A 27781-nucleotide genomic window follows, 5' to 3' on the forward strand; every position below is an offset into this window, starting at 1 on the left:
CCAATCCAAATCTCGACGTGCTCTGTCTATAATCATTTTAAATCAATCAAATACTCATATCAGATTAACAGGATAAAATCTCGTTCATTACATTATATTTGATTATTATTATTATTATTATTATTATTATTAAAGTGTAAATTAGGAGGTTATTATCTCATTTAGTCATAGGACTGTCGAAATAAATGCTCCAAACTAACTAGAACAAGTGTTGGCTTACAACTTTAAATCGTCACATGCATCAAAACATGGGAAGTTTGGAAGATATTCGATATAACAATAATTTGATTAGATTTCTACAAATAAGATCACCTCGTACTGTTTCTTTAATATTCCATCAAAATTTCCGAGCGAGATGAAAGAATTACGATTTTTTTAATTTAATAAGGTGGTAAATTTCAAGTACAATCTTTATTTAAAGTAAATAAAAAATTAAAAAAATAAGAGGATATAATTTATATTTTACAGAACAATATGAACACATGCATTAACATTGAAATCGACTCGAATAGTAAGATGGGGGAATCTTTCGATAGATATTAATGTCATGCAAGAAAAAGTAAGAAGAAAAGAAAATTCAAATCTTGATAAATCCATCGCAAATATAACAGTGGATTCAAAATAAGTATACACAATAACTCCTAAAATTTTTATGCAAAGAATAAACCAAGAAAAATTACAAATTTTGATCTCATTTTATTTTCCAATTGCTCTACCAATGAACTGCCAAAAGAAACAAACAAGCGAAATGACCAAAAACCAAATTAATTTTTTTTTAAAAAGCCCTCTAAACATTAGAAGAAAAAGTTGAGTGAACCACTTTATTTTGCCTTCCCATAAACCAAAGCAGAGTCCTCCTAGCATAAGATGGTGCATTTGCTTCTGAATCCAAACTGTTGCTACTTTGTTGTTCATCTTCACCTCCGTTTCGCCACCTACTTATGCCGATCTCCGAAATAGTCCTCCCGCATCCACTGCCGTTCTTGGGCTTAAACTCATTGGCACCCTCCGGATTCTGATGCAATGGGAACCGGAATGAGACCGCCCGTCTTGACGACTCCATTGAAACTCCATTGGGCCTATCTTTCCTATCCCGGAGCCAAATTTCGGAGACAGCAAAACTTTCCCTCTTGCTCCTACCAATGGACTTGTTACCATTGCAATGACTGTTACCACTTGTACCCTTCTCACCACCTTGGATTTCAAGAATCCGAAAGGCCTCGAAGCCGTTAAATTCGACCCTCGAATCGAATCCACATTCGGACATAGCTTGCCTGTGCCCCGGTGTCAAAGGCATACTAGGCTTCTTGCTAATTTGTTTCTTCAGGGGAGTGTTTCTTATAGGAACTTGTAAAGATAAATTCTCATCCATTACATAAGCAAATGACCCCATTGAAAAGCACCGTCTTGCATCAGCATTAGTTTCACCAACACTACTAGAACCACCTTCATGACTTCCATCATCAATATTCTTAAACTTCCCAAGCTTAACTGAAACAACTTTTTCCCCACTAACCAAAATTACTTTATTGCCCTCGTGAATCTCGCAAGAATCCTGCGCTAGATCTGCATGATGCAGCTTAAAATCATCTCCACCTTCATCATAACGAGGAGGACTCAACAGGGAATTCACTCTTGCAACCTCTCTATCAGAAACAATCTCCCTCGAACTTTCACCGCCAGATTCAAGAAGAAGAACTATAGGGGAACAGTTTGTGTTACCAGTATTAAAATCAGGAAGCAAAGTTGCTCTACAAAGGGGGCAAGTGGTGTGAGACAAAAGCCAAGTATCAATACAATCCATGTGAAAAGCATGGCTGCATTTAGGCAGTAGCGTGAGCTTATCTTCACCCTCAAATTCACACAGACACACCGCACAATCAAAAGGATCCTTCACTCCTATAATGGCTTTGTAGTTGAAAATGGGGAGGGTATCAATAAAAGACTGGTCAACCCCAGAATCATGCAAGTGAAAAAGTTGATGCAACTGGCCCTGAAGGGCTGTCACGTTCTCCATTTCATCGGGATCCCTGTTTGGGGGTCTTAACAGGAATTTAACAAGAAGGTGAAGTAGCCCGGATATGAAGAAAATAATAGCGATAATTATTATGATCAGAAGTACACTAGGGCTTACCTTATTATTCAGATTGAAACCAGAACCGGAATATTTTGAAGCGGGGATAGGGGGTGGGGGTGATTGAAAGAGAAAATATGGCTTTTGCTCTTTGATTTCAAGAACCATATTCATATTTTCTTGAAAAAGCTTGAAACAAATACCAAGATTGGATCTTTATTCAAACATCATAAATGAGTAGACGTGGGAAATAGAGAAATGTTTTCAGCAAGTTTTGAATAAAGAATTTGTGGAGAGATGAATAAAGGAGTTTGTGACAAGGGCTAAAGGATTTCTTTTCAGAGTGAATTTTTAGCTTAAAGAAGAAACCTGAAAGGTCAAATTCCAGAGGAGGAGATATCCGGCTGGAGGGGGAAGTAAATGTGATGCACAGAAGGAGAGATTTCAATTTGCATTAATAAATTCATCAGCACAGCCAAGCAGCATTAATAATGCTGCTGGAGCAGTTAATTAAATTTTCCTTGTGAACCCAAACAGCCCACTTCCAGTACTGTATCTTAATTAATAATTGTACACATGGGGTTCCTAAATAATTTGTTTTTGCATCTGATCACATTCTTATTTCAGTGCTTCTATTCTATTCCCTTTTGTTTCTTTAAAATTTTGAAATATTTAATTCCCATGCAAATGCAAGTCTTGATGTGGGAAAAAGACAACAAATCATATAACTGGAAGTCAAAGGTACAGGTAAACCCCAATTCATGTGAAAATGGAGACCCAAAAGCACAAGAAAACATCACGTTTTTTGTTTCTTAGAAATTGAGACAAATACAACAAAAGCACACTGCTCAAGTGACTCCAAGTCTCCCAAAAATCATGCAATCCCTCTATATTAGTAAGCATAACATACACAATATATATCCTCATTTACTACGATACCAATTGACCTCGCCAGGTCAATCTTGCTGGAAAGGATGATGTATTTATTCACTTTTATTTGTAAGATCAGGTTGGATAATTAATTCTTTGTATGACATTTTTTCCTTACCAAAATAATAATAAATATAAGGAAAAAATTGTTGGATTCCACTACATTTACGAGCATTAGCCAAGGACGGCCTTTTCCTTTTTTCTTGGATTATTTTATGATTTTGCAAATAATTAAATAAATATATAAAATAATAAATGAACTTGTCAATTATATATTTGCATGAGAACGAACGGACACACCCAAAAAGAAAAAGGAAATTACATGATTGTGTATATAAATGACATTTATAAACTGGCAACATAAAGTTGAATTATCATTATAGTCTAATTATAATACCAAAAATCAATATATTTGAGCATTTTAATCAAATTGATTAACAAACTATTTTTTCAAACAAATTAAATTTATTCCTGAACATTGTTTTTTTAGTCAATAAAATAAAATTTATTCAAGCATCTTTGTGATATACTATAATTTGAATTAAAGTTTGAAACCAAGACGATTATATATCCCAAGTGATCCATCAAAACCTGCCCTGTGCAGCAGTCCTTGACCGATCCCTGTATTATATTAATATTTAAATGGCGATTAAGAAGGTCACCTCTCCCATGTGCATGCGTTTGATTTTTGAGCCCATGTATTGTATTAGATTAAGTCCATAATTTTTCCGAACTAACTCTTTGAAATCTTGATAACTCCGTCAAACAACTATTTAAATCAGTATTATAACATTAAATTTAATCTATGATGTAATGGAATAGACGAGTCCTAATAAATTTAGTTGAGACTTGTAAGTATATGATTTAATATGTTATATATGGTCATATTTTATAAATGGTCCCATCAAGATCAGGCTCAAACCGAATTTTATACTCACGACTCATTCCTAACCAAGGAAAGTGGTTTATAAATACCAAGTTTGAGAGTCTAATTATTCATTCACTATATTGATTCTTAGCAATGTCTTTAGCTGCTCTCTCTCATTCTATTTTCAGTACCTGACTCAAGCATCAGAAGAGCTACACTGGAATACCCTCCTTGCCCATTCTAATGGTCTCCTTTGTGATTGAAGACCTAGAGAAGGTTTGAGGTTTGAATTCGGGTTAGTCTCATCCACGAGAGTCGAACTTTATATTTTTAGTGAGTATCATATGGGTTTTGTATTTTTTCATTGCATATATTTTTATATGACTTGAATCCAATTCAAGGTACCCCAGAAAATCAAATACATCTTCTACCTCAAACCAAGATCACGGGAATTAGTATCTCAAGAATAGTGTAATGCCTAATTTAAGGAACAAATGTTTCATAAATGAAAGGTTAGTAGCCTTGGAGCGCATAAACAACAACGGATGACTGTAATTCTCGATCCACCTTGAAGTGTGCATGAAAGAATCGCCTTACCTGTCCGTGGGAAAACAATTCCTTGTTATATTGCCATCTACCACATTAGAACATATCATAGATTAAATAAAATGCGGTCCTATAATAATGTATACCTCGCGGAAACCACGCGCCAAAAGGAATTCCTTTAATAGCTTTTCTTGTGCATCAAACACTACAATGTGGCTAGGTAAAGACCAGTTCCTGACCAACTCGGTTGCAAAATCAAGTGGATGCAGTAAAAATTGATCAGACTCATCCAAGATTCCTTTCTCTTCGCTGTTTGAACAAACGTTAAAACAAAAATGGAGTCATATCTCGAAATGAAGATCTGAAATCTTCAACAAAGTGTACCAAGAAATTCGATATTTCCACCTTGGTGTGCAATCCAAGAAACGCATGGGAAGATCGTGATGCAGTGTTGAGTAGTATGGTGTAGCATGGCATGGTGTCAAGAAGAGTATATTTTTCACTTTGTTCTCACTAGCCTCCTTTGAGAGATAGTTCATTACATCCTCGGTTCCTCTCTGTAAAGTAGCAAACGAGTCAAATCTGATGGGTGAATTTGTAAAAAATCACAATACAAATACATAGTAACCATGTGTATCAGAAAACCAAGAGTTCTCTGATAAAAAATAAAACATACTTCGGTTGAAATATTGATTAATTCAAGAGTTGAAATTATGTACCTGGTGAACCATACTCATATATAATGCCATTGGGATATTAGTAAAGAGCAAGAAAAAGACGGCCATTTGCAGCTTGGTAAGGCGCTTAACATACGAGCTTGAACTCTCTCTCAGTTTCCTCTTTGACAGTTCAGACGGGCATAACTTCGCTAATGAGTACCCAGAGAACATCAGTGCTAAAGGAAGCACAGGAAGAACAAACCTGATATTTGGATTCTGGCAATAATAAGAAGCATTAATTTTGAAAAATGAATTTAGCGCACTAAAAAAAAGTATTGGGGAACAACAATTTCTTCTACCGACCAAAGTGGCTGTGATATTTGAGCTATTGTACGGTTTAAAATCATCTAAAATGCACTGTTAACTGTCAAGGATGACTTTCGGTACAGCTGTAGGCACTCAATCTTACAAATAGAACAACAAATTAAACAGTACCTGAATTCTTTGTGACCAAGGAGACTATATGTTCCTAAAACCCATGCAACCAGTCCACAAAGCTTCCACTGTTTAGACATGATAAAACCAGCCAAGGAAAATGGAAGATACGTAAATACCATGACAGTAAATCCTTGAGAAAAGTACCAGTGCCACGGATGAGTTCCATAATAGTCTCCACCAGAAGAAAGGAAATTGAACTTTACAAAGTTAAGAGGTACAATCACCCATGAGCCATACATTAAACGATCCAATAATGTAGTGAGACCGAGCACCAGTCCCCTGGGACAAACATTTGGAACATAAAGCAAGCATCTCTGTTAGTTAGTTCATAAATAAATTATGAAGTGGAACATAAGAAGGTACTTTTCATGGTAAATGTTGTGGATCCAAAATATATTATTAGTTAGCTCATATCAGAATAAGGTAAATGACAGGTAGTATACAATAGAGCTAACACAAAATGTCCATTATGACTAAGATAAGAAAAATAAACACTAAGATAAGAAAAATAAACACCGAAATGGATGGAAGCATAAACAGGTACTTTGCAAGGTCATGGACCGGTATAAAAAGTTAAAATAGGGGCATGCTAGTGCTGCCATGGGCAGCACAAACTTTATTGAACCAGAGGCAACTGGAATTGGATTATTGGAGATACTATAATGCGGGGCAAGTGGCACAAATTTACAAGCGTGAGAACCAACTCAAAACATTTAGATGAAGTACAAGTTACACAGAACAGACATGAACCAGTTGGTCGGCTATGCAAAGAGATGTGGCCTATGTTGCATAAGCAGGTAATTTGCATGGTCATGGACCAGAATAAAAGTGAAAAAAATAAAAATTTGAAACCAATAGAAAGAAGCTGTGAATCCAAAAAATATTATTAGTGAACTCATATTGAAGTAAGGACAACGAGAGGTTTTCTTCAATAGAGTTCACACGAAATATCCTTCATGACTAAGGTAACAAAAATAAAAAGAGAGAGATGGAAGTAAACTAAAAGTCAAAACTTGAACTACTCACCCAATTGGAATGACATCGAGAAGGACAAATTTTAGCTTATCACGAGCCAACAACAACTCCAGAGTACCAACATAAATCCATATGATAGCACTTGTTGGCCGAATGACACATGCTAGTGCTGCCATGGCCAGTGCAAACTTTCTTGAACTAGACGAAATTACATTGGGAGATACTCTAATACAAGGCCAGTAGTACAAACTCACAAGCATGAGAACCGACTCTAAACTATTAGATAACGTACGAGTGATGCAGAAAAACATGAACCAGTTGGTCAATTGTGTGAAGAGCTGTGGCATATGTTAAGTACTTCATCACAGTCCATTAAGCGAATCAACAAACCAAAGTAAGCAACATGAAACCGTGTGAAAGCCATCAATAGGTAAATCACAAGACAGTCAAAATAAAGTGGGAAAACAAAAACAAAAGGAAAAAAGAAAGCATCGATTCCACATGAGGATACTGCCCAACTTGCAACACTGTCCCCAAACAACACCTTGGATAATTTGTACAAGTATAGATCACCAAAAGCTGCGAATATGGACTGCAGCAATCGAGGAGTCCTTGTCTGCAAAAGGTTCCCATATTTCTGACTTTGAGAAAAATGGGTATATTATTATGCTAACAGACTGAAGAAATCGCAGAGATAACCTTCGCAACATGACATATCTTGTCGATTAAGATACAGACGACAATACAACATGATTAATATCACAATAAAGCCAAGAAACTGACTCTAGGAGCAATAACAAGAAAAAAAATAAGCAGAATTTACCATGAACCAAGGTGAATCAAGTCGAAGAAATGCAAGAATTTTATAAATAGCAGCAAAGAGAAGCGGATGCAAGTAACTCCTTAAACCCTTTCTCCATTCCCACGTCAAATGACCATATCTGAATAGAAATGCGAAAACAAATTATAATATATAGATTGTCCATAAATCAACGAAGTAGAAAACTTGGCAGACCCAAAAGCGATTCGATGAGAAACTTCAAGAGATTGCCAGTGTTCATCTGGATTGAAATATGTCTGCACAAGCAATGAGTTAATTATCCGCAGAACCAAACAAAGCGTAAATATCTTGTTCAGTGGCGAAGAATATTGATTTGGGACGAGTTTCTTGATGATATCTTCATCAATGGGTGCTTGAATTGCTCGGTATTTCCTTCTACTCATGGTTTCCATAGCTTTCTCTCGCTGGATCCGACCGCCGCGAGTCGCCGGAGATTGGGGCTGCTGGTGGAGTGGCAAATTCCGGTTCGCAAGTAGGAGGGTTCACTTGAAAAAAAAAAGTTAAATAATACAAAAAAAAATCATTTTTATTAGGAGCCTCTTTTAATTTTTCATTGTAATAAATATTTTTATTATTAAAAAAAACCTAATAATATCGATATAAACAATAATAATAAACCATATGAAATAAAATTAAAAATAATGTTACAAATTTTAAATTTGACAATAAAAATGATTCTAATTCACGTAACCTAGAATGACCTCTACATTTGATTTTAATTTTAAATAAACCAAATCCAATTAAAATCGATTATTTTGGTTTTTATCCAAATTAAACAAATATTTGGAAAAAAAATTTAACTTTTATATATATAATATAATATTGTCACAAATGTTAGAAAATATAACTCAGATAATTGGCAACTACAGGATAATAATTTCAATTTCCTAGTTATAATTCCAAATTACTCACTTTTGGGTTTAAAGAAAGTATATTTAGAACTTGATGCGAAGGTGGACTGTCAAACGTGCAACTTTGCATTAAAAAAAAATATTGGTTCTATATCTCAAATTTAATGCATGATTTGTCCAACTTTGATCAAAGCTTCTTGTTAATATATACCAGTCCCGTGGTATAGAGTGAAACCTCTAGATTGCATTATTATTTTTTGAATCATTTATGCACCTCATTACTAATAATTTCTACATTTTGTTGGGATTTTAAAAAAATAGAAGAATATGTCTTTTGTGAGACGATCTCGCGAATCTTTATCTGTGAGTCGGATCAACTCTACCGATATTCACAATAAAAAATAATACTCTTAGCATAAAAAAAAATAATTTTTCAAAGATTACTTAAATAAAAGATCCGCTTCACAAAATACGACCCGTGAGACCGTCCCACATAATTTTTTTTGCTAAAATAGAATCATATTGAAACCAATGTCATACATTAAGATTGCGCTCGCAAAAAAATCTTAATTTTATATCTCAAATTTAATGCACGAGTTGTCCACATAGATTACATCCATTTGAATATTTGATCTTTTTTAATGGGATTAAATAACATATACAGATGTAGATAGATGAACAGATGCAAGATTTGATTTTCTTTCATATTACACCAAAAGAAAATGTGTGTGTGTGTGTGCGCGCGCGCGTGTAAATAAAAAAGATATGGTAGGATTACAATTCGTAAGTAACGGGAAGAGCGGTCCATAGAAGAAGCCTTCGGGGACGGTCCAAAAACCGGGCTTGCCATGCCGGTTCATCACTCTCAAATGAGAAACCACTTTTCATGTAAAGATTTTTTGCTGCCTCATTATCCACAGCCACATGAACATACAAATCACTTATCCCTGATTTAAAAAAAAATGATGGCGACCAAAACTCAAACTTAGTTGAAAAGGAGACTAAAATTGAAGAAAAACGTCGTTCGGGCGAATCCAGCTAAGGGCAAGGATTAGATAGAGGGGGTATATGCTGCATAAGTACTCGTGTAAGTAGGATAATTTGAGCTATTTTACCCCAGGTTTCAGCAACATTCTTAGCCTTTGCCATGAGCTCATACCCGAAACCATTTCTCTGGAATTCGTCGGCCACACAAACATTGCTCAGGTACGCCCTGGCAAAATCAGCTCCAATCGTCTGTTGAATTCGAATCCAAATTGATGTCAAGTCATTAAATAGGAAAATATTCAGCTACTTATCAAAGCCTGACAAAATTGAATAACCCATTGAAAAATTTGAGGATTGATACATTCGTGAATAAGAAAAAAGCATCCAGTAATTCATAACACCTCCTTATACTAGTAAAAAAACACGTGGTTTTAAAGACACAAAAACATTCAATAACCAGAATTTACTCTTAATAACTACTGCATACAAAACAATACATGCTTTTTTACATAGTTTGGTGCTAGAATATACACCTTAGGCTTCATCCCGACTAATTCATGAGGGAGGCTGACACACTGATTCAGATCTAGAGTTCCTACGACAACTCGGTCTTCTTCGTTAAGCGAAAACTGCAAGGAATTGAGAGAACACAGTTCATATCATGCCACTAGCGATCATGCATAACATAGAAAAATCGATAAAAGAAAATTTAACATATTATTATGATCTCTTCTGCTGTTATCTTTCAGCATTTCTTCTTTCTATTTCGGGAGTTTGGTTCAGGCCTCTGTAGCTAGCACTCAGTTCATGAATTAAATAGCTTGTTTACCATTGTTGGCCATATAAAATTTATATGATTAGTTTTTCATGTGAGCTTCAAGACAGTATCAGTAGGCCGCATTTCTACACAGGCACTGCATAATTTCAGTTCCAACTGCATGTTACTGTCAAAAACTACAAAGCTTACACAAGATAGCTAACTGAAATATATGGATGAATCTAAGTTATTGGGTTATATATGCTACAAATAAAAATGAAAAAATAATATTCAAAGGAATCCAATTTTAAATATCAAAATGGATTCATCTCAATTTCTAGAATCAAACGCATCAGCACTAAATCACAACCAACAAGAACAATATCTCTGTATATCAGAAGCAACAAACAGAAGAGGGTAAGATTTTAGCAAAAAGCAACTTAGAGATATCGCCATGAACTTAAGTTATCCAGAACATAGGAAAAAAATCTATAAACAGCCGAAATAATTTTTGCTTCTTGTGGCCATGAATCATCTTAAAGTCTATTAGTCATAATTCCCAACTGACACGACACAATATCTTAGAAACCAATATAACAATACTTGAAAAAAATAAACATGACCGTCCAGATTCCCCCAATTGTACTAATCAGCATCATGCCCATAAATGATAAAAGAACATTCTCGTTGGGACAGCTTACTTTGCAAAAACTGCAAAAATGTCCAAACTAACATCATTCACAAAAAACGATAACGATCATGGCAGTGTGGAGAGCTTACTTTGCAAGAAGTGCACAAATCATGGGAAATGTTTGAAACTAGAGATATTGGCAGTGTAGCATTGATACAGGAAACTTTTCTGAAGCCCGTCTTTTTTCCTGCAACACGTTCTTTTAAAGCTTCGAATTCAAGATCAGCCAAGTACTTTTTATGATCCTAATAGAACTTGACAAGAAGAAAATAGCATCAGAGTTAAATAAAATAAAATGAGAATGAATTGGTTTCTTACATCTAGCCGCCGATGAATCAAGCCAACACTTAAGCTTTTATATACTCAAAATTACACATGAACATATTGGCCGGCGTGCAATAGCTTGAAATCAAGCCCGAAATGGAACTTGAATTCGAAATCTGTTTCAAGTCCAACTCAAACCAAGTTTTAATCGAACTTCGTATTAAAATAATTCATATTACTCAAACCAAGTTCGCATCATACTTTAGATTTAAACAATTCATTTTCAAAGGTGCAATTTGCTCAATAAATTTCGGGCTCTAACGTGAATTTCAACCCTGCCCGTATTTACTTAACATTGCAGTCTTTCTTACAGGAGCATGAATGGCAACAGCAGGACATAAATCACTACGACGGAAAGCAGCTGAAAACAAATGAGAGACAGAGGATAAGGTTTTGAGATGACACTCACTTCGATGCCGAAGGTCTGTTCATTGAATTCATAGAAAGTGCGCACGCGCAGATTAGCTGCGGCCCAGAGTTCCACCTCGGAGCAGCTTTCCGACACATTCAACGACGACTTGTCAGTTCTTGCAGTCCTCGACCGCGGCAGAGGTGATACCAGGGGTGTTTGGTGGTCGGATAGTTGACAATAACGAGGCGAATAGCGAGAGACGTTGGGGAGGTGAACGGAGGCGGGAAAGCAAACATCTGCGGCGGCGGCGGCGGCGGTGGAGGGGTACGCGTAGGAGCTGTGATGTAATGGTATTAGGATAGCCATTTCCCTTGTCCACTCGATTGACTTTGGAACGATCGATGCATCGGTTTTTGCTAAGCGTTCAAAGCAGATTCGATTGTGCACGATTTTTAATTACTTTAGTTTTTTTTAAAAAAATTAATTTATTTATTTATTTTTATTTTTTTTTTAAAAAAAAAGAAGAAGTAAACTTTTGGGTCTTGAATAAGGGCTTAGGAAAATGATATTCTTATGTAAAATAAACTTTTTAATGTTAATTTAACCATTAAATTATTAAATATTATAAAATAGTATCTTGAATTATAATAGAACATATAAAATTTTGTTGATACATTTGGGTTTTCCAAAAACCGGACATAAAAGATTTCAAGCGTAAATTTTAATCAGAAAGGATTTGATTATTCAAAAATTTATTATTCTATATAGTTATTTTACTTTTAAAGTTTAAAAAAAATCTTAACATTATTTCAATTCTAATATTGATAGACGGAGTCTAATCATTTGGAAAATTTAAAAAGTATATGAACAAATCCGATGAAGCTTAGTCGGTGGATAAAATAATTGAATTCTTGGCAATCAAATCTTTAGTATTGCTTCATTGCAGTAAAAATGAGTATATCGTCTACTCATGATAATAAAAGGATATATAAATATATAGTTTCGGTACAGAGAGCATCGACCACGAGACCTATATGAATACCGATGAAATGATATCTTGTATATTTAATAGGCGGACTTCGTCATCTTAGTCGGTTCTCACATAGGAGCTCGTGAGTGGATGTTCACCATATTAAAATTAAATAATTATATTGGACACTGGCTTGAAGCCATGCTTCAATGCTGCTTTCCATACTACATCTATCATGTCCACGTCCAACGCCCCAACTTCGTGGTGAGTCCATCCTTCCAGCGAATGCACAACTCCGCCAGCATGGCAGGCGTGGACGACCCCTCGTCCCATTGTATACTGCAGCCGAAATGACAATAAAAAAAACGATAATTTTGAGACAATTGGTGCTGGAGTTGAATGGTGTGAAACAACAGCTTTGCTTAATTGTACAAGGGACATTTGAGATGAAAACGTGTGATTATTTGCACGGGTCTGAACTATGGACTTTGATTAGGGGTGGTTTATGCATCGACTTACCTCGCAAGAACCTAGTCCTTCGACGTCTTCGGGTAATTTCATAGCAGCAAGATCACAATAAGTGCAGTCTCTTCTGAACTGAAGCACGGGTGGGACAACAAATTGATGGAAATGAGTTCCAGATGGAGCAAACCTTTGCTCTCTTGCTGTGATCCACTTTCCAACTATCCATGTCTGTCATAAACCAACACACTTATCAAGCTTACAACAAGTTCTTGTATGTCTGTTATGAAGGTGTGGAAAAACTAGTACCTTGCAATGTTGTGCTGCTTGGTACTTGGTCACTTGGACTAGATACTTCTGATGATCAGCTTGTGCTTCTTTCTGAATTTTTCGAAATCTTTCGGTTGATTGAGTTAGCATCTGCATAATCATACATTCATTATATGTCTTGTTAAAAAAAAAAGAAGCATAATACACGATCGAAATTTCAGAGTGTTCATATCTACGCACAAGAACTCGAACTCCTTTTCTGCAAAGATAAAGGGCAATAGCCCTTCCGAGTTTTGAAGTTGCTCCAGTCAAAAACACCTCAGTCACATCCTCAGGGATCTCATTTAGTATCACTGCAGCTGTTAAAGTATTCCCATGGACGACTCGAACCTTAAGGTCGGGATGCTTGTCAACGAATAGTCTTCCACCTCCATTGAGAGACTCGTTCTGCACAGAGGTTTAAATTTAGAAACTAAACATAATAAACAAGACAAACAATTTAATGAAATCGGAGCATTTCTCCACATGCACACCTTATTTAAAGCAGCGAGACTAATAACTTTAACACCCAATCTGTTAGCCCTCAGTATAGCCTCTTCAATCTTCTGATTAATGCCTTTTGCAGCAAATGGCAAGAAATACTGCAAAATAAAAATAAAAATTAGAAAAAAAATCAGAGATTCTTTAATATTTCCTACCTTGCCAAGATTGGTTTGAAATCAAATCTCATTTACAAACCTGAAAACCAAATCTGGGAACAATCCACGATTGGTGCAACCGATCCCTAAGCTCGTAGAATGAGTACAAGAAAGTCTTGGACTTAGCCCACATGATTAGCATAGCCAAAAACGATAATGGCAAGAAGGGCATCAAGTAGAGTCTGGTGTAGTAAGGCAGAGCTGCAACATTTCTGTTGCAAAAGGGAGGGTGCATAGCCGATGACATGTCTACTACATGGGCTAGAAACACAAAATCAGGGATTCTCACATGTTTTCCTGCATTTTCAAAAACATGGATTTGAGTTTCTCACTTGTCATGTTTCCTGATTAAATACTTTTTTTGTTAGACCTTTTTCTAGATTACTAATTACACAACAAGCACAGTTTAGGGGACTACAATATCCTACATTTAACAAAATAACAGAGAACTGCTAGTCATATATGATGTTGGATTAGCCGACCTGACTCTACACGGTTTCTCTTGTGCGTCTCCCATGATTTTTTGTTCAAAGTATTTCCTAATGCATCAAAAAGAGGCATGAAAAGGCAATAATTGGTGCCCATCTCTGCGTGATGCAGGCTGTGGTACCTGCGGTGAAAAGGAAATACAAACAGAATTACAACTGCAAATGGACCTTAAATTCATGCTGGCATATAGCATACACGATTCACCAAAGTTAACCCAAATGACTTAACGCTTACGTAGGCGTATAGACGACGTATCTGAGAAAAGGGATGGCCTCAAAAATCTGATGAGGAATGATTTCCACATTTGAGTGACCCAAACATCTCAGCAAATCGAAGATCAAGATGTAACCATAGATCAAGCTTAAAGATCCACAACCGATCAAGAACGAACCCATTACTGGTATCCCGATCAAGATAGTCAATAAAAGTTGTTCCAAAAAAGTGCCATGTCCAGCTGCAAGAAAGATCAAACATAAGACGAGTCACAAACTGGCTCTTATTCATGGACTGATCCAAAAAAATTAGTCCATCAAGTATCAAAGTTTGAGGTATAAAGCTGCATAATTTAATCGGTCTAACCTGTATAGGCTTGTGGCACAGGAGATGAATGATGGAGAGAATGGTAACTATTAAAAAGATAATCTCCATGGAACCATTTGTGCATGGAATAATAAAGGGGCTCTGAAATGGCTATGTGAAGTGCAATGGCTGAAGTGATGCCTCTTTTGTTCCATAGAGGCATTGTTTCAAAAATTGGAAACATGTACATAACCAAAGTAGCCACCATAGCTTGAAGTAAGATAAAATTATCCCTGTTCAACCAAGAAATTCTTTTAAAAAAGCAAACACGATATTGTTGAAAAAAAAAAAGAAAAGAAAAATAATTATGTGATCATAGTGATTACCCAAAAAATATAACAATTTTCATACTATATTTTAAAATAATTTATTACTCTAAGATACTTTATGTTTCCTGCTACACTTTATTATGTTCACAAATAAAAACAAAATAATCATACATAAAAGAAATATAAAGAAATTTTCACATACATATGCTATTCAAAATTTAACTCTAAAAACCAGAACAATTTTAAGGTTTGGATTCAGCCCTCCAAAGACGATTACTTTTATCTTTTTTTTTTCCCAAAAGAAAAAAGAAGATTTGCTGCAGAAGAACTTTACAGTGGTTTCTTAATCAGCCTTTTTTAGAAGTGGCTCTGCGTACATTAATGATCTGTTTCTTGGGAAATATATTCTATTGCACGTGAGAAACAAAAAAGAGAACATTAAGAATCCAAACAAGAAATTACCAATGCCATTCTTTATCAATCTGCTTAAAATCAACCCCTTTCTTCACAATCAACCGATTCCGAGTAAAAAATAGCATGTTGCTGTAACATGTCCACCCTTGGTACATGAAAACTCTAAGCGTGCATAAAAGGAAAATGTGAAGGAACCAACAATCTTTCAAGGACTCCCCTTGATATCTTGAATACACGACTTTCCCAGCAAACAGCCCATACAAGACATACTGCCAAAAAACAAATAAAACACCAAAAACTAAATCCCCGAATATGTTTCAAGAAATCAGAAAATTTCACATGGGTTTCGTCCAAAATCTATAAAAAAAAATAAATAAATAAAAAAATTGGCGAACAAAAGTTTTCTTCTTGTTGCTAACGTACCTTATATATACCCAAAATTTCCCATGGCCAAGCGGAAAGGGGTGCAGCCATGTCTGAGTAACTGCAGAAACCTTAATTCCTCTCTAGGTGTTTCCCTTCAAACTGAAGTATATTTCTGAAGCGGAAATATATTGGAAACTCCCCCAGTTACTTTGGAGGAAGAGGAGCAAAACTATATATTAATATTATGGAGAAATATAAGCTTTGGAAATGAATAATGCTGTTTAATTTGGATGACACTTTCAGATTGAAACATTAATTTTCCACACCAGTGTTATTTATAAACACATAATATACATTGATGATTGATGGTTAAGATTCGAGCTGTGTTTTTTTTTTTTTTTAATTACCCTCCAAATAAACATAAAATAAAACCAGACAAAGTCTGTGTTTAGGTAAGGAGGAGTTAAAAGTTGATGAAGGTCAATGTCCTTGCATTTTGTACTATTTTAGACATCTCCAACCTAATACACTACATTCTGCACTATATTCTGTATTACAATAGTTTAACACTAAATTCATCTCCAACTATCTACACTACATTCTACACTAAAAAAAAATATTCTCAGAATATTCTTATAATATTATTTTTAATTCAATAATAAATATTTATAATTATTTAAAAACAAATAAAAAAATTTTAAAAAAATAAAAGAGATGTGGCGCAGTACAAAGTTTTAGGACAATTCCAGTCCAGCACCATTTTTGGTGCTTGATTGGAGTGAAAAACCTTGCTCAACAATGGAGCAACTCCATTGTGGAGCAAGGGTTGGAGTTGCTCTTAGCTGATAAACTGCATGATCTTGAGAAGCAATTTTCCCATTCCCACAAATAAACAATTTATTGTACGTAAAAATCTTTGTATGCGTCATGATTCGCTGTCTAATCACCCCAAATCACTTTATTTGAATTTTAAATTCCATTCTTATTTACATTTTTCAAGTTCACATGTCCCTTATTGATGGGATTTTGACAAAAAAATTTTAAAAAAAACCAATGAAACTAACTGATGGCCTTTCCAGTTTATAAATCAGACCGACTTGATAATTTTTCTAGAAAGAAAATGGGATTTAAACCAAAATTTTGTTGCACTTTTGGTACCGTTTTCATTTATTTCTTGCGGAAAATTGGATCATAGAGAAGACAATATAAAGACGTTTCTCTAGATTAGAATAGATAAATATTTAACGTGATCTTCTTGCCAACAGATTGACGGTCACCAATCTTTCTGGTATGCAGAAAATAATAATAGCATTTTGGAATATCAAAATTGCATTTGGTGGAAGTCATCTTTTTGTTACTATGCGTGTCCACATGCATGGATTTAATGTGGCCTTAGAGTGTGTAGGTGAGTTGGGGGAAAGATATGGGCTGGCAGCAGATGAGCAAATTTAAGTGTCTTCTCCACAAATAAAATTATTCGAAATATATTTCAATTTTCACTTGGATATATATATGAAGATGCTATTTATGACTATAGCTCATGGTACTTTTTATTAGCAAAATTGACATAAATTTTATGACTATAAATTGACATATATATATATATAACAAATTATGCATAAACTATATATGTGTGTGTGAATATATATTTAAAAATAATCAGGTCATTGTCATTTCACTGATTTTTTTTATATCCTAATCTAAGGGGTGAGAAAGACTCGAACTTGAATCAATACATGGAGAATTCCGGTGAGACCATTGAGTCAAGCCACGGTCTCATTATTTCACTGATTTTACCCCAAACTAGTGAAGATGATCCGAAGTCAACATGAGAAAACTGTATTTTTAGTTTTATGTATTTATTTATTTGCATTTTTTGTCTTTTACATTGTCAAATTTTAGTATTAGTCAATGTATTTCGTTTTCTTCACGATATTAATAATTTTTTATCAAGAGTGTTGACAAGACACTGCGTGCATCATCATTATATTAACACCACATCAGCTCCGCGTCGTTGCCATTTCGAAAGAAGACTAAAATTGCAACAAAATACATTTTCCGTGTAATAATAATGATAATAACAATAAACATATCCGCGTCCAACCGTGTGTATCCATTCATATACATGTAAAAGGAAAAAAAATGCAATACTAATAATTTATTCAAAGTTTATAAAAAAGTATTTTTTTTAAAAATGACCAAATTGAACAATACTTTTAATTTAAATTTATATTAGAAAGGGAGTTTAAATTAGATAAATTCGGTGAGAAAATGAATAAATAATAATAATTTTAAGCTTCCCTACCCACCATCATTTTCACAATCTCCTATCTTCCAGCTGCTATTGTTTCTCAGAGCTGGACTGACCAACACATTTCGCGTTCTATGGTACTAATATTTCACAGCTAATGCACCTCATATTTTCTTTATCGTACCGAAAAATTTAGGGTCCGATTTCAGTAAGTGTCACTAGTTTATGAGACGCAGGTTTCGAAATTGTCCTGAACCTGAAATCACAAATAAGACAGTTAGAAGAGGGCCAGGAGGGTGTCCCGGCGTAGCCCCTCCGACGCTCAAGTTAGAGACTAAGGATATAAGTGGAGAGCAGCTAAGGGTGCTGCTGAAAACAATATAGTGAATGTCTAAATCATATGTTCAAACCTGATATTTATAGGAATACATGTGCTTGTCATGGACCCTCTACCTGTGTTAGGGATGGGCCGAGAGTTTGAGTTAGATCTTGATGGACCCATTCCTGAGATATCAAAAAGCATAAAAACGTTACATTGCATGAAATTTCTATGTATCCATGGTCAAAATCCAAGGAGAAGAACTCCTTTATATTCAACATTATGTGTCGGTACCTGATTGTTCAAATTCATATATACAACTCACATATATTTTATCCAACTAATGTTGGACAACTAACACACATGACTGAATCCAACTATTGACAGAACATGTGGTTCAACAATAGGCAATCTAACACATAACGATGGAACCTGAGCTCTGACACCATGTTAAGATGCAGATTTGAACTTAACTCGATCCCAAAAGCTAGCTCAATGAAAAGATTGTTCAAGTCCATATATACAACTTCAAGATATTTTATCCAACCAATATGGGACAACTAACCATTTGCATTCAATTATTTCACGTTTTTTTAAACTAAAACCAAAACTAATTGGGTTTTTTTTTAAATAATGTAATTTTAAAAAAAATTTCAAAAATAATGAAAAAAAAAACATTTCCAAGACTACTGTAATCCGATATAAAACCCGTCGCTAATTAGCGACGGTTTAATGGAATCCGCGACGGTTTCTAAACCGTCGCTAATTTAGCGACGATTTATTAAACACGTCGCTTTATTGGAATCAGCGACGGTTCATAAGCCGTCGCTAAATGCCAAAATAGTGCTCCACTCCAAATTATATCAACAGCGTTCACATGTACGTCGCGGATAATCTTGAACTTTCAACGGCTTGCAACTACACGCTGCGGAAAAATAATTTGCGCGCTGCGAAAAACCATTTTTGTTGTAGTGAAGATAGAGAAAAAAAACATACAATAAGCTCATCAAAAAATAAGTTTTTTCAGGAACCTCTACTATTCAACCTAGTTTTTTCAGTGATTCAGGGGTGGCTGACTTTGGTTTGTTTGGTCAGCAGGATTTTAAGACTCCGTCTTGGTCGAACCTACACAGTTTTACAAATTTGCTTAATGTTGATCCGCAGCATCTTGTACATGACATTTGACCACAGAATGATGTTGAGGAAAATGAACAACATTCAATTGACATATCTCAGTCTTGATGAATTTCTTGTTTGTTTTTTTCTCTGTCTTCACTACAACAAAAGTGGCTTTTCGTAGCGCATATTGCACGCTGCAAAATTGCAAGCCGTTGAAAGTTCAATATTATCCGCGGCGTACATGCTGTTGATACAAGTAGGGTGGTATTTCCAATGAGCGACGGTTCAAAAACCGTCGTTGATTCCAATACAGCGACTGTTTTAGTAAACTGTCGCTAAAAGTAACGACGGTTTATTAAACCGTTGCTAAAAGTGAAACCGTCGCTGATTCACTTTTAGCAACGGTTTAATAAACGATTGCTACTTTTAGCGACAGTTTATTAAAACCGTCGCTGTATTGGAATCAGCGACGGTTCAAAAACAAACCGTCGCTGATTCACTTACTTTTAGCGACGGTTTTTATATATATTAAAGTAGCGACGGTTTTTATATATATTCCGTCGCTAAAATATTTCGTCGCTTACGTGGACCAGCGTCCGTATTTTTACATTATTTTTGAAATTTTTTTTAAAATAACATTATTTTTTTAAAAAAAACCCAAACTAATTAGCAATTCTGTTCAACTAAAATTCATGAATTCAAATAAAAATCCTTTTAATTTGCTGACATGCAATTGAATGTGTGGGATGGTCCAACTTCCAAGTAGTCCAAGTCTTTTGGTTCTTATCTTAAATACACCATGTGAATATTATAAATCCCTATTAAATTCAATTGCATTTATCTTCACATTCACTGTCTTCTGCACTACTACTTCACTTGAAATGCTTCCAGTATTCTTACATATATTAATTAATAATCCTATATACTCATTCCAATATATATAAAGTTATAGCTTATTGTGATATATAAATATTAGAAATTATTAATTTTTTAAAATAAATAAATAAATAGAAGATAAAAGTATGGCTGCAAGAATAACATGGGAAGATTCACATGTTTGTCGTTTACCTAAACTTTTTGTAATCCTATGAAAGCGTTTGTTCTTTTTAAGGAAAGTGCCTGTCTTTTATTCTTTCTTTCTTTTTTTATGTGATTCACAACTTGAATATAACGACTTATTGTATGGTTTTTTTTCTAATTATTTCAATCACATTGAGATTTTTTTCCGAAATTTTGTCAAGTTTCTCTCTATTGCATATAAAAATAAAAATAATAATAATAATTCAAAATCACTCCTACAAAAAAAAAAAAGGATTCAAAATTTTTAATTTTTCCGAAAGCAAAAATAGTTCAAAATTTAGAGAATATTAATAAGTTACAAGTAAAATCTCAGTTTGGGCACAGAAATGACTCGTCGCTGTTGCCATTGCTATATTGTTTTTTTTTAAATATAAAAAAAAAATAGAAATTCAATACATTAATATTGGTGTCAGCACTAATTAACATTGAATTTTCCCAAGCTAGCGCTTACCAGATTGTCCAGCATCCTACAGCCAATAATTAAATTGAGTTTTTCTTTCAATTATTAAAATTTTGAAATTTTTAAGGATAATGTGAGAACGTTACAAGATTGTTTTCTTTTACATATTCATTAAGTATTTATTTATTTTTTTATATTTTTACAATAAAATTACAATTTTGTACTTGTTTTTGGCCCTTTTCATGGAACTAAATAGACCCATTAATCATTTGTAAAACAAGTCAAAAATTCTTCTTTGGTAATATATATATATATATATATAGACACACACACACACACACACGTATGTATGTATGTATATAATGTATTCTTTAGGAAATGGGGACACAAGGCCGGGAGTGTCGAATTAATATAAAAAGTATACTAAAATACTCCAGTTTTGTGCGCCATAAAAATCATTATAAGTTAAAATATAAAAATTGTTATGATAAACAAACATATATTGTTGAAAATGTGATAAAATTCAGCTTATAATTATAAGACGGAAGGCGACCTATATATATATATAATTCCCAAAGACCATGCATTATTTTACATATTGGCAATAATTCAAAATGGACTTGACGTACAAAAAGGCTTCTACACTTTTCACCAGGGCCCCTCGACTTAATTCTCTAATAAATGATTTTCAATGCTTTATATATATATATATATATATATATATATNATAAGTTTTTAAATACATAACTATTTGTAACAATACGTCATACAAGATATGCAGGCTACAGAAAAGGGATAAATGAGATAAGTTTATTTGCATTACAAGATTATTCTTTGGTAACTTTGGAGATCGCGATCGTTACTCATGTCCGATCCCTACTTTAATTATAGTATGCGGTGCGTGTACAATATTTATTCTAATTAATTTGTATTAAAATAAAATTTATATCATAATTATAAAAATTAGCGATGTGTTATACCGGAATTTGATTGAGATAATATTAAAAATAATTTTCACTGATAATTTTGGAAAAAAAAATGTTGGTGGAAGATAGATTTCATGAGAAGAAAAAAGATGGTGTTCTCAAAGTAGTGAAAAAAAATAAAAGAAAATCGGAAAAAATAAATCAATAATAATGTAAAAAAATTAAATAATATACACTACTAATTATGATTTTTGCTATTATTATAATTATAAATTTTTATTTAAAAATTATTTTTAAAGAATATTGTTATTTGTTAATTATTTTTTCCTTAATACTTATCATCATTAATTTTTATATTATTATTATTATTATTATTATTCTTAATTACGTTGTTATTACTAATAATATTATTAATTCATAATGTTTTCATTTATTTATAAGAAAAACAGAAAATATCTAAATAAAAAAAGTGAAATTATTATTGAATTCCACCCCAAATTGAATAATTGCCCAACTAATTCCTCAACTTTACCTAACAACAGTTGTATTTTTATAAAGAAGCAGCGACAGTGCACATGTTGTGTTAGACCATTCCAGGCAAGCAACTTGAGAGTGACATTTACATCAATTAAAGTTTTTGAAGGCCTTTCAGCTCAAGCCCACCTAGATTAGGTCTGCACCTGATACCTACCCAGGTTTATTTTTATAATTAATCAATATCCTGATTATAGATGTTTGGTTCCTTTTTTATTTATTATATTATTAACGAGACATTTTTTATAAACTAATATTTTATGTACACATAAAGTAAAATATCGATATCACTATTTAATATGAATGATATTATCTGTTAGTTGTCCCACATCGGTTAGATAAAATCCCCAAGAGTTGCATATATGGTCTTGGACAATCCTCCCCTCTTGAGCTAGTTTTTGAGGTTGAGTTGGGTCTAAGTTCCAATCTTAACATGGTATCAGAGCTCAGGTTCTACCGTTATGTGTTGGATTGCCCATAGTTGAGACACTTATTATACCCATAATTAGATCATTTGTAACTTCACGCTCCATATGTTCATTCTTGGGTGTGTGTTAGTTTGTCCCACATCGGTTAGATAAAAAAATCCCTAATAGTTGCATATATGGTCTTGAACAATCCTTTCCTCTTGAGCTAGCTTTTAGGGTTGAGTTAGGTCCAAGTTCCAATCTCAACACTATCATTTGTTTTTCTTTAATTTTCAATATACTAAATTAAGATTATTTTCCTATAAATCTATATATCCAAAATGGTAAATATCAGTATTACTATTTAATATGAGTAAATGTAAAAGCCAAATTCATTAGATATAGTTATACTTGGAAACATGATCTTACCGAATAGTGAGGTCAACACCAGACATTGAGGCCTAACAGGTGACTGAAATTGAAGCCCAAAATTGTATCTAAATTGGAATATATTAGAATAGTCTGAAATTTGAGAATAATGTAGAAAGAGCAATTTTTTAATTTTTTTAAAGGAAAACAACAATGTTCTACAACTATGTCCGCACCATGCCAGTAGTTACAACATAACTCAAAAAGATCTGAGATGCATCCTTGAACATAGAGGGCTGCTCATTTTCACGATTCACCTGCTTGGCCGAGCGCATACAATGGCGAATAACTAAACCTGAGTGCTGCGAGCATGGTCGACGGATGGACTTAAGGATAGAAGCTTCTTCGGATATTACAGAAGCTTTGGAAATGGACTTGATCACACCATTAGACCATCCGTTTTTTTATAAACCCTTGCAACCAGTGATTTTGAATAGCTACCAGAATGACCTCTGGAACAGCCACTAGTTCCTCATCGATTCTTTTACATAAAGCAAAAACACAATACCTCATGATTCATCCCTAAGTGACCAGAACGCTTAAAACCAGTTTACATGCTGGATGAACGTGTTAATTGTCCCACATCGATTGGATAAATAACCTGTAAGTTGCATATATGGACTTGGACAATCTTCTCCCTTGAGCTAGCTTTTGGGGTTGAGTTATATCCAAGTTCCAATCTTAATATGGTATCAGAGCACATGTTCCATCGTTATGTGTTGGACTGCCTATAGTTAGGCCACCCATTCTGCCCATAGTTGGGTCATTTGTAAACTCCACGCTCTAGATGTTCATTCTTGGGCGTGAGAGGGGTGTGTTAATTGTCCCATATCGATTGGATAAATAACCTGGAAGTTGCATATATGGACTTAAACAATCCTCCTCCCTTGAACTATCATTTGGGGTTCAATTAGGTTCAAGTTTCAATCTACGCTCCATCGAAACTCGACAGGCTTTGATGATTATAAAATAACAGAAAGAAATCAAGGCAACTCTGTAAGAGGATATGAGTCGCATAAATGTCTAACAAACATTAAATTCCAAATGAAATATTATTACTGCATAAATCTAACTATAACAATTCAAAAATGTCCGAATCATCAGGGCCAAAAAAAAAAACAAAAATTAAAACAATATACTGCACATTATACATCCCAAGAAACCAACATCGACTATATAATCCAGCCGAACCCTCGAGAATGTACGTTCAAGGGTATCGCTTCCATGAATTGTCCTCCATGTTGTTTCGGAATGCACAACACCCAACCGAGTACACGATGATGAGGAAAACGAGGAATATGATGTTTATAACAGCCACCTTTTTCCATTCAGTCTTGATGTTATCCAATAGTCCAGCCTTGCACGATTCGCAACCATAGCACAACTTACTCGAGTCGTTGTTCCAGGTAGCACAGTCAGTGTTGATAGCTGATGATGTCGAGTTACCGATCCAGTTCGTTGGGCTAACATATTGGAAGTTACAATCATTCGATGGCTTGCAGCAACCGGACTGTCAATTCAATATTTACTATTTTAGTATACACATCTTTACCCAAAGTAAATATATTCTAATAAGATTTTAAGTCAACATGATATCTTATGCACAACGAAGGCAACATTCATAGTACTATTACAGTATTTGATGAATGAAACTAATACAAATAATGGCGACTATCCGAAAAGGTGATGAGTTTGGTAGAAAAAGTAAAGAAGAACAAAATGTGAGTAAAGAAAGATCAAACGGTAAACTTTTTAAAAAGGTTAGCACCAATTATTCGATAAGAGTCAATTACCAACAGTGGGACCACAATCACCAATTGTTGATATTCTAATCAAATACTCACTGATCAATTTCCTCTTTTGATTTTTTTGATCAACTACCACATATAGTTTCTCAATATTTTCTAAATTAAAAGAACACCAGATCTTTTCCACCAAAATAATCCATGCCAGTTTACAGAAACAATCCAAGATTTAATTTTGGAACAGAATGAATATCAAGATCTAATGATATAAAGATCCCACAAATTAAATACCAAGATCTGAATTAATAAATCAAACTTTCCCGTCCTCGAGAACAGATCCAGAAAAAAGTTTTTAAAAAGGTGTCGGTTCTTGCTTGCAGGGCCGCATTTTAAAAAAAAGTTTCCAACCTTATTCAAAAAAATCGGAAAAAGGTTAATTTTGGAGTAGAATTTTAAATCTTGAATACCTGAAGAGCAGAGAGGTGCTTTCTGTAAAAATCATCCACTGGAGTAGACACATCCTCGATAAGACTCTGGCAAATCTTACTATCAGCCAAACAGCTACTAATCTTACCCCAATTCCTGTTAACTCTTTTCTGCAACCAATTCGAATAATCCCCAAGTCTATATTCTTTATACCCTTTCCCAGAAATAACCTCTCCCGCGCCTTTGTTAGTCACCACAAACGCGAAAATGGTGAAGCAAAACAATAGAACAATCAGCAAGAACATGACCAATAGATAAACCCACATCAGCCAAGAAACACGGCAGCAAGAGCCCACGATTCCTGCAATCGATACCAGCAGAATGAACACTCCTATTGCGATCACGGGCTTGTCAAGAAACCGCGCGCACTCTGTGTTGCCTTGCTTCGAGAGCCATATTCCGCCGGCTATGATGGGGATCGATAGAAATAACGTGACTATGTTCAATATCCCCACCAGATTATTGCTGCAACGCACCATTTTTCAAGAGAAACTTCAAGATTTGCCTCTTTCTAATTCAGCTGGATGATAAAAGATTCAAAAGAAAGCCTTTTTGTGTTTGGAAGATAACAGTGAATGTATTGTGTATATATAGGTGGAACGGATTGGTGGGTTAGATATTCTTGGCAGCATGATGAGAAATTTCAAAGAAGGAATCGATCAGATTCGGACGAAGCAACATGAGATGCTTCGGCGTAGCGCGTGGTACTTTAAGCGCGTTTGACAGCGAGAGTCAAATTTGATTGAATAAAGTTTAAGTCAAATTCTAACGTTCTTTCTTTCTTGTTTTCCAGGCAAAAATTTTAAAAAAAAAAAACCATGTCATCTCCAAAAAAAAATGGATTTCTTACATAAATACAAATAATTTACAATATAAAAAATTATATATCCCTTCCTAAACTAGATAAACGCTATTTGCTTGTTGAATTAGATAAATTAATGAATTTTCAGGTGTGAACCTTTGTTAGAATTTTTCCAATTATTAATTTCTTTTTATCAATACCCAAATAATTTATATGTGAAAGAGGTAGAGTTGTTCTCTAATTAGGTAATAACCTTTTGACCTGTGAATTTCTTAGACCATGACATAAGATTTGGTCATCCCGCGTACGATTTTTTTCCACTTTTTTTATAAGTGTCCACTTTATATTTGCTTGTGGGTATGTATATATTCATACGTGTTTGTGTGTGTAATTACTTTGAAAGAGAAGTTGTTGAAGTTGGAGTTTTCTTGAATGAGTAGATCTCTATTGCATTGGGTCTATATCCGTGAAACAGTTTCACGAAAATATGATCTATAACTCTTATGAAAAAGTAATGTTTTTTTTTTGCACAAAATATTATATTTTTTATAAGTTGTGTTGGTTCGGAGACCCGTATAACTAAAAGTAATCTATATAAAACGGTTTCACAAGAGTTTTTATCTTCTTGAATTATAAGGTGGTTAGTTTAATATATGGTTAATTTCTTTGATTTAGTTACAGAAAGAATTAGGCATGTTGCCACTAGCCGATTTGGCCAAATCCAACTGGTTGAAGATGGTTTCGGAAAAGTTTATATTATCACCTAATTTACCCTAAAAATAAGGACCATGGTAGGCAGGAGAAATAAGTTGAATTAAATAAATTGTTCATCAGAAATAAAATAAAAATACTCTTGTTTATGCACATATCAAATTGCAGTTGGTAATGTGAATCATTTATTTTGTATATCATTTAGTTTTACAGACAATAAAAATCTCGATTGTTTAAGAATCTTGCCGATCGAGAAAGATTAAATTATTTGATGGACAAATTTAATGTTTTTATACGGATTAAAGAACCAGTCTTCAGTCCAATACTACGAGCTTCGAAAAACATATAATTACGTGGTCTTCAAGTTTCTATTATGAGATTTACTGGCAAATATTGACTATATATTTAGTACAAATAATTGATAAGACAAAACGAGTTACATTTTTTTTCGACAGACTCTGTAAGAAAAAAAGAATTAGAAGAAAGGGTCGATATTTTTCTTGAAAGTGGAATTGCATTAATTAACAAAGTCAAAGGACATATTAAACATAAATTAAGGCGAACAATTGTAGTAGGCAATTGATAGGGAAAAGGGACAAAGTTCAACAACATGAGCATAGGGTATTGGCTCCCCGCCATTGACTAGGCAATCATCGTATTCTAGTCGTTTGAACTACTTAAGGTTCACTAATATTGCCGGCG

General features: G+C 34.2%; 5 protein-coding genes across 5 annotated transcripts; all 5 read right to left on the minus strand.

Moving 5' to 3' along the window:
* Positions 1-633: 633 nt before the first annotated feature.
* Positions 634-2509, minus strand: LOC140976370 (RING-H2 finger protein ATL13-like). The gene has a single exon (XM_073440475.1). It carries the CDS (start codon positions 2246-2248, stop codon positions 788-790), a length of 1461 nt encoding a protein of 486 aa, XP_073296576.1. The 5' UTR covers positions 2249-2509; the 3' UTR covers positions 634-787.
* Positions 2510-4216: 1707 nt separating this feature from the next.
* On the minus strand, positions 4217-7898 carry LOC140976367 (mannosyltransferase APTG1-like). Its single transcript, XM_073440473.1, has 9 exons — positions 7566-7898; positions 7374-7491; positions 7062-7166; positions 6602-6888; positions 5573-5854; positions 5138-5339; positions 4824-4975; positions 4565-4727; positions 4217-4469 (listed from the first exon to the last, which is right to left on the minus strand). The coding sequence occupies exons 1-9, from the start codon at positions 7781-7783 to the stop codon at positions 4386-4388; spliced, it is 1611 nt and encodes a 536-aa protein (XP_073296574.1). The 5' UTR covers positions 7784-7898; the 3' UTR covers positions 4217-4385.
* A 1084-nt stretch (positions 7899-8982) lies between these two features.
* LOC140976371 (GCN5-related N-acetyltransferase 7, chloroplastic) lies at positions 8983-11788 on the minus strand. The gene is made up of 5 exons (XM_073440476.1): positions 11411-11788; positions 10767-10922; positions 9763-9858; positions 9358-9478; positions 8983-9189 (listed from the first exon to the last, which is right to left on the minus strand). Exons 1-5 carry the CDS (start codon positions 11717-11719, stop codon positions 9017-9019), a joined length of 855 nt encoding a protein of 284 aa, XP_073296577.1. The 5' UTR covers positions 11720-11788; the 3' UTR covers positions 8983-9016.
* Positions 11789-12269: 481 nt separating this feature from the next.
* LOC140976368 (very-long-chain aldehyde decarbonylase CER3-like) lies at positions 12270-16204 on the minus strand. The gene is made up of 11 exons (XM_073440474.1): positions 15928-16204; positions 15553-15773; positions 14822-15054; positions 14477-14696; positions 14236-14363; positions 13794-14050; positions 13589-13696; positions 13296-13502; positions 13095-13205; positions 12843-13016; positions 12270-12662 (listed from the first exon to the last, which is right to left on the minus strand). The coding sequence occupies exons 1-11, from the start codon at positions 15976-15978 to the stop codon at positions 12492-12494; spliced, it is 1881 nt and encodes a 626-aa protein (XP_073296575.1). The 5' UTR covers positions 15979-16204; the 3' UTR covers positions 12270-12491.
* Positions 16205-24368: 8164 nt separating this feature from the next.
* On the minus strand, positions 24369-26197 carry LOC140976372 (tetraspanin-8-like). The gene is made up of 2 exons (XM_073440477.1): positions 25548-26197; positions 24369-24845 (listed from the first exon to the last, which is right to left on the minus strand). Exons 1-2 carry the CDS (start codon positions 26043-26045, stop codon positions 24543-24545), a joined length of 801 nt encoding a protein of 266 aa, XP_073296578.1. The 5' UTR covers positions 26046-26197; the 3' UTR covers positions 24369-24542.
* Between the last annotated feature and the right edge of the window lie 1584 nt (positions 26198-27781).

The sequence above is a fragment of the Primulina huaijiensis genome, chromosome 5 (assembly GCF_012295235.1).
Source record: "Primulina huaijiensis isolate GDHJ02 chromosome 5, ASM1229523v2, whole genome shotgun sequence".
Taxonomy (NCBI): domain Eukaryota; kingdom Viridiplantae; phylum Streptophyta; class Magnoliopsida; order Lamiales; family Gesneriaceae; genus Primulina; species Primulina huaijiensis.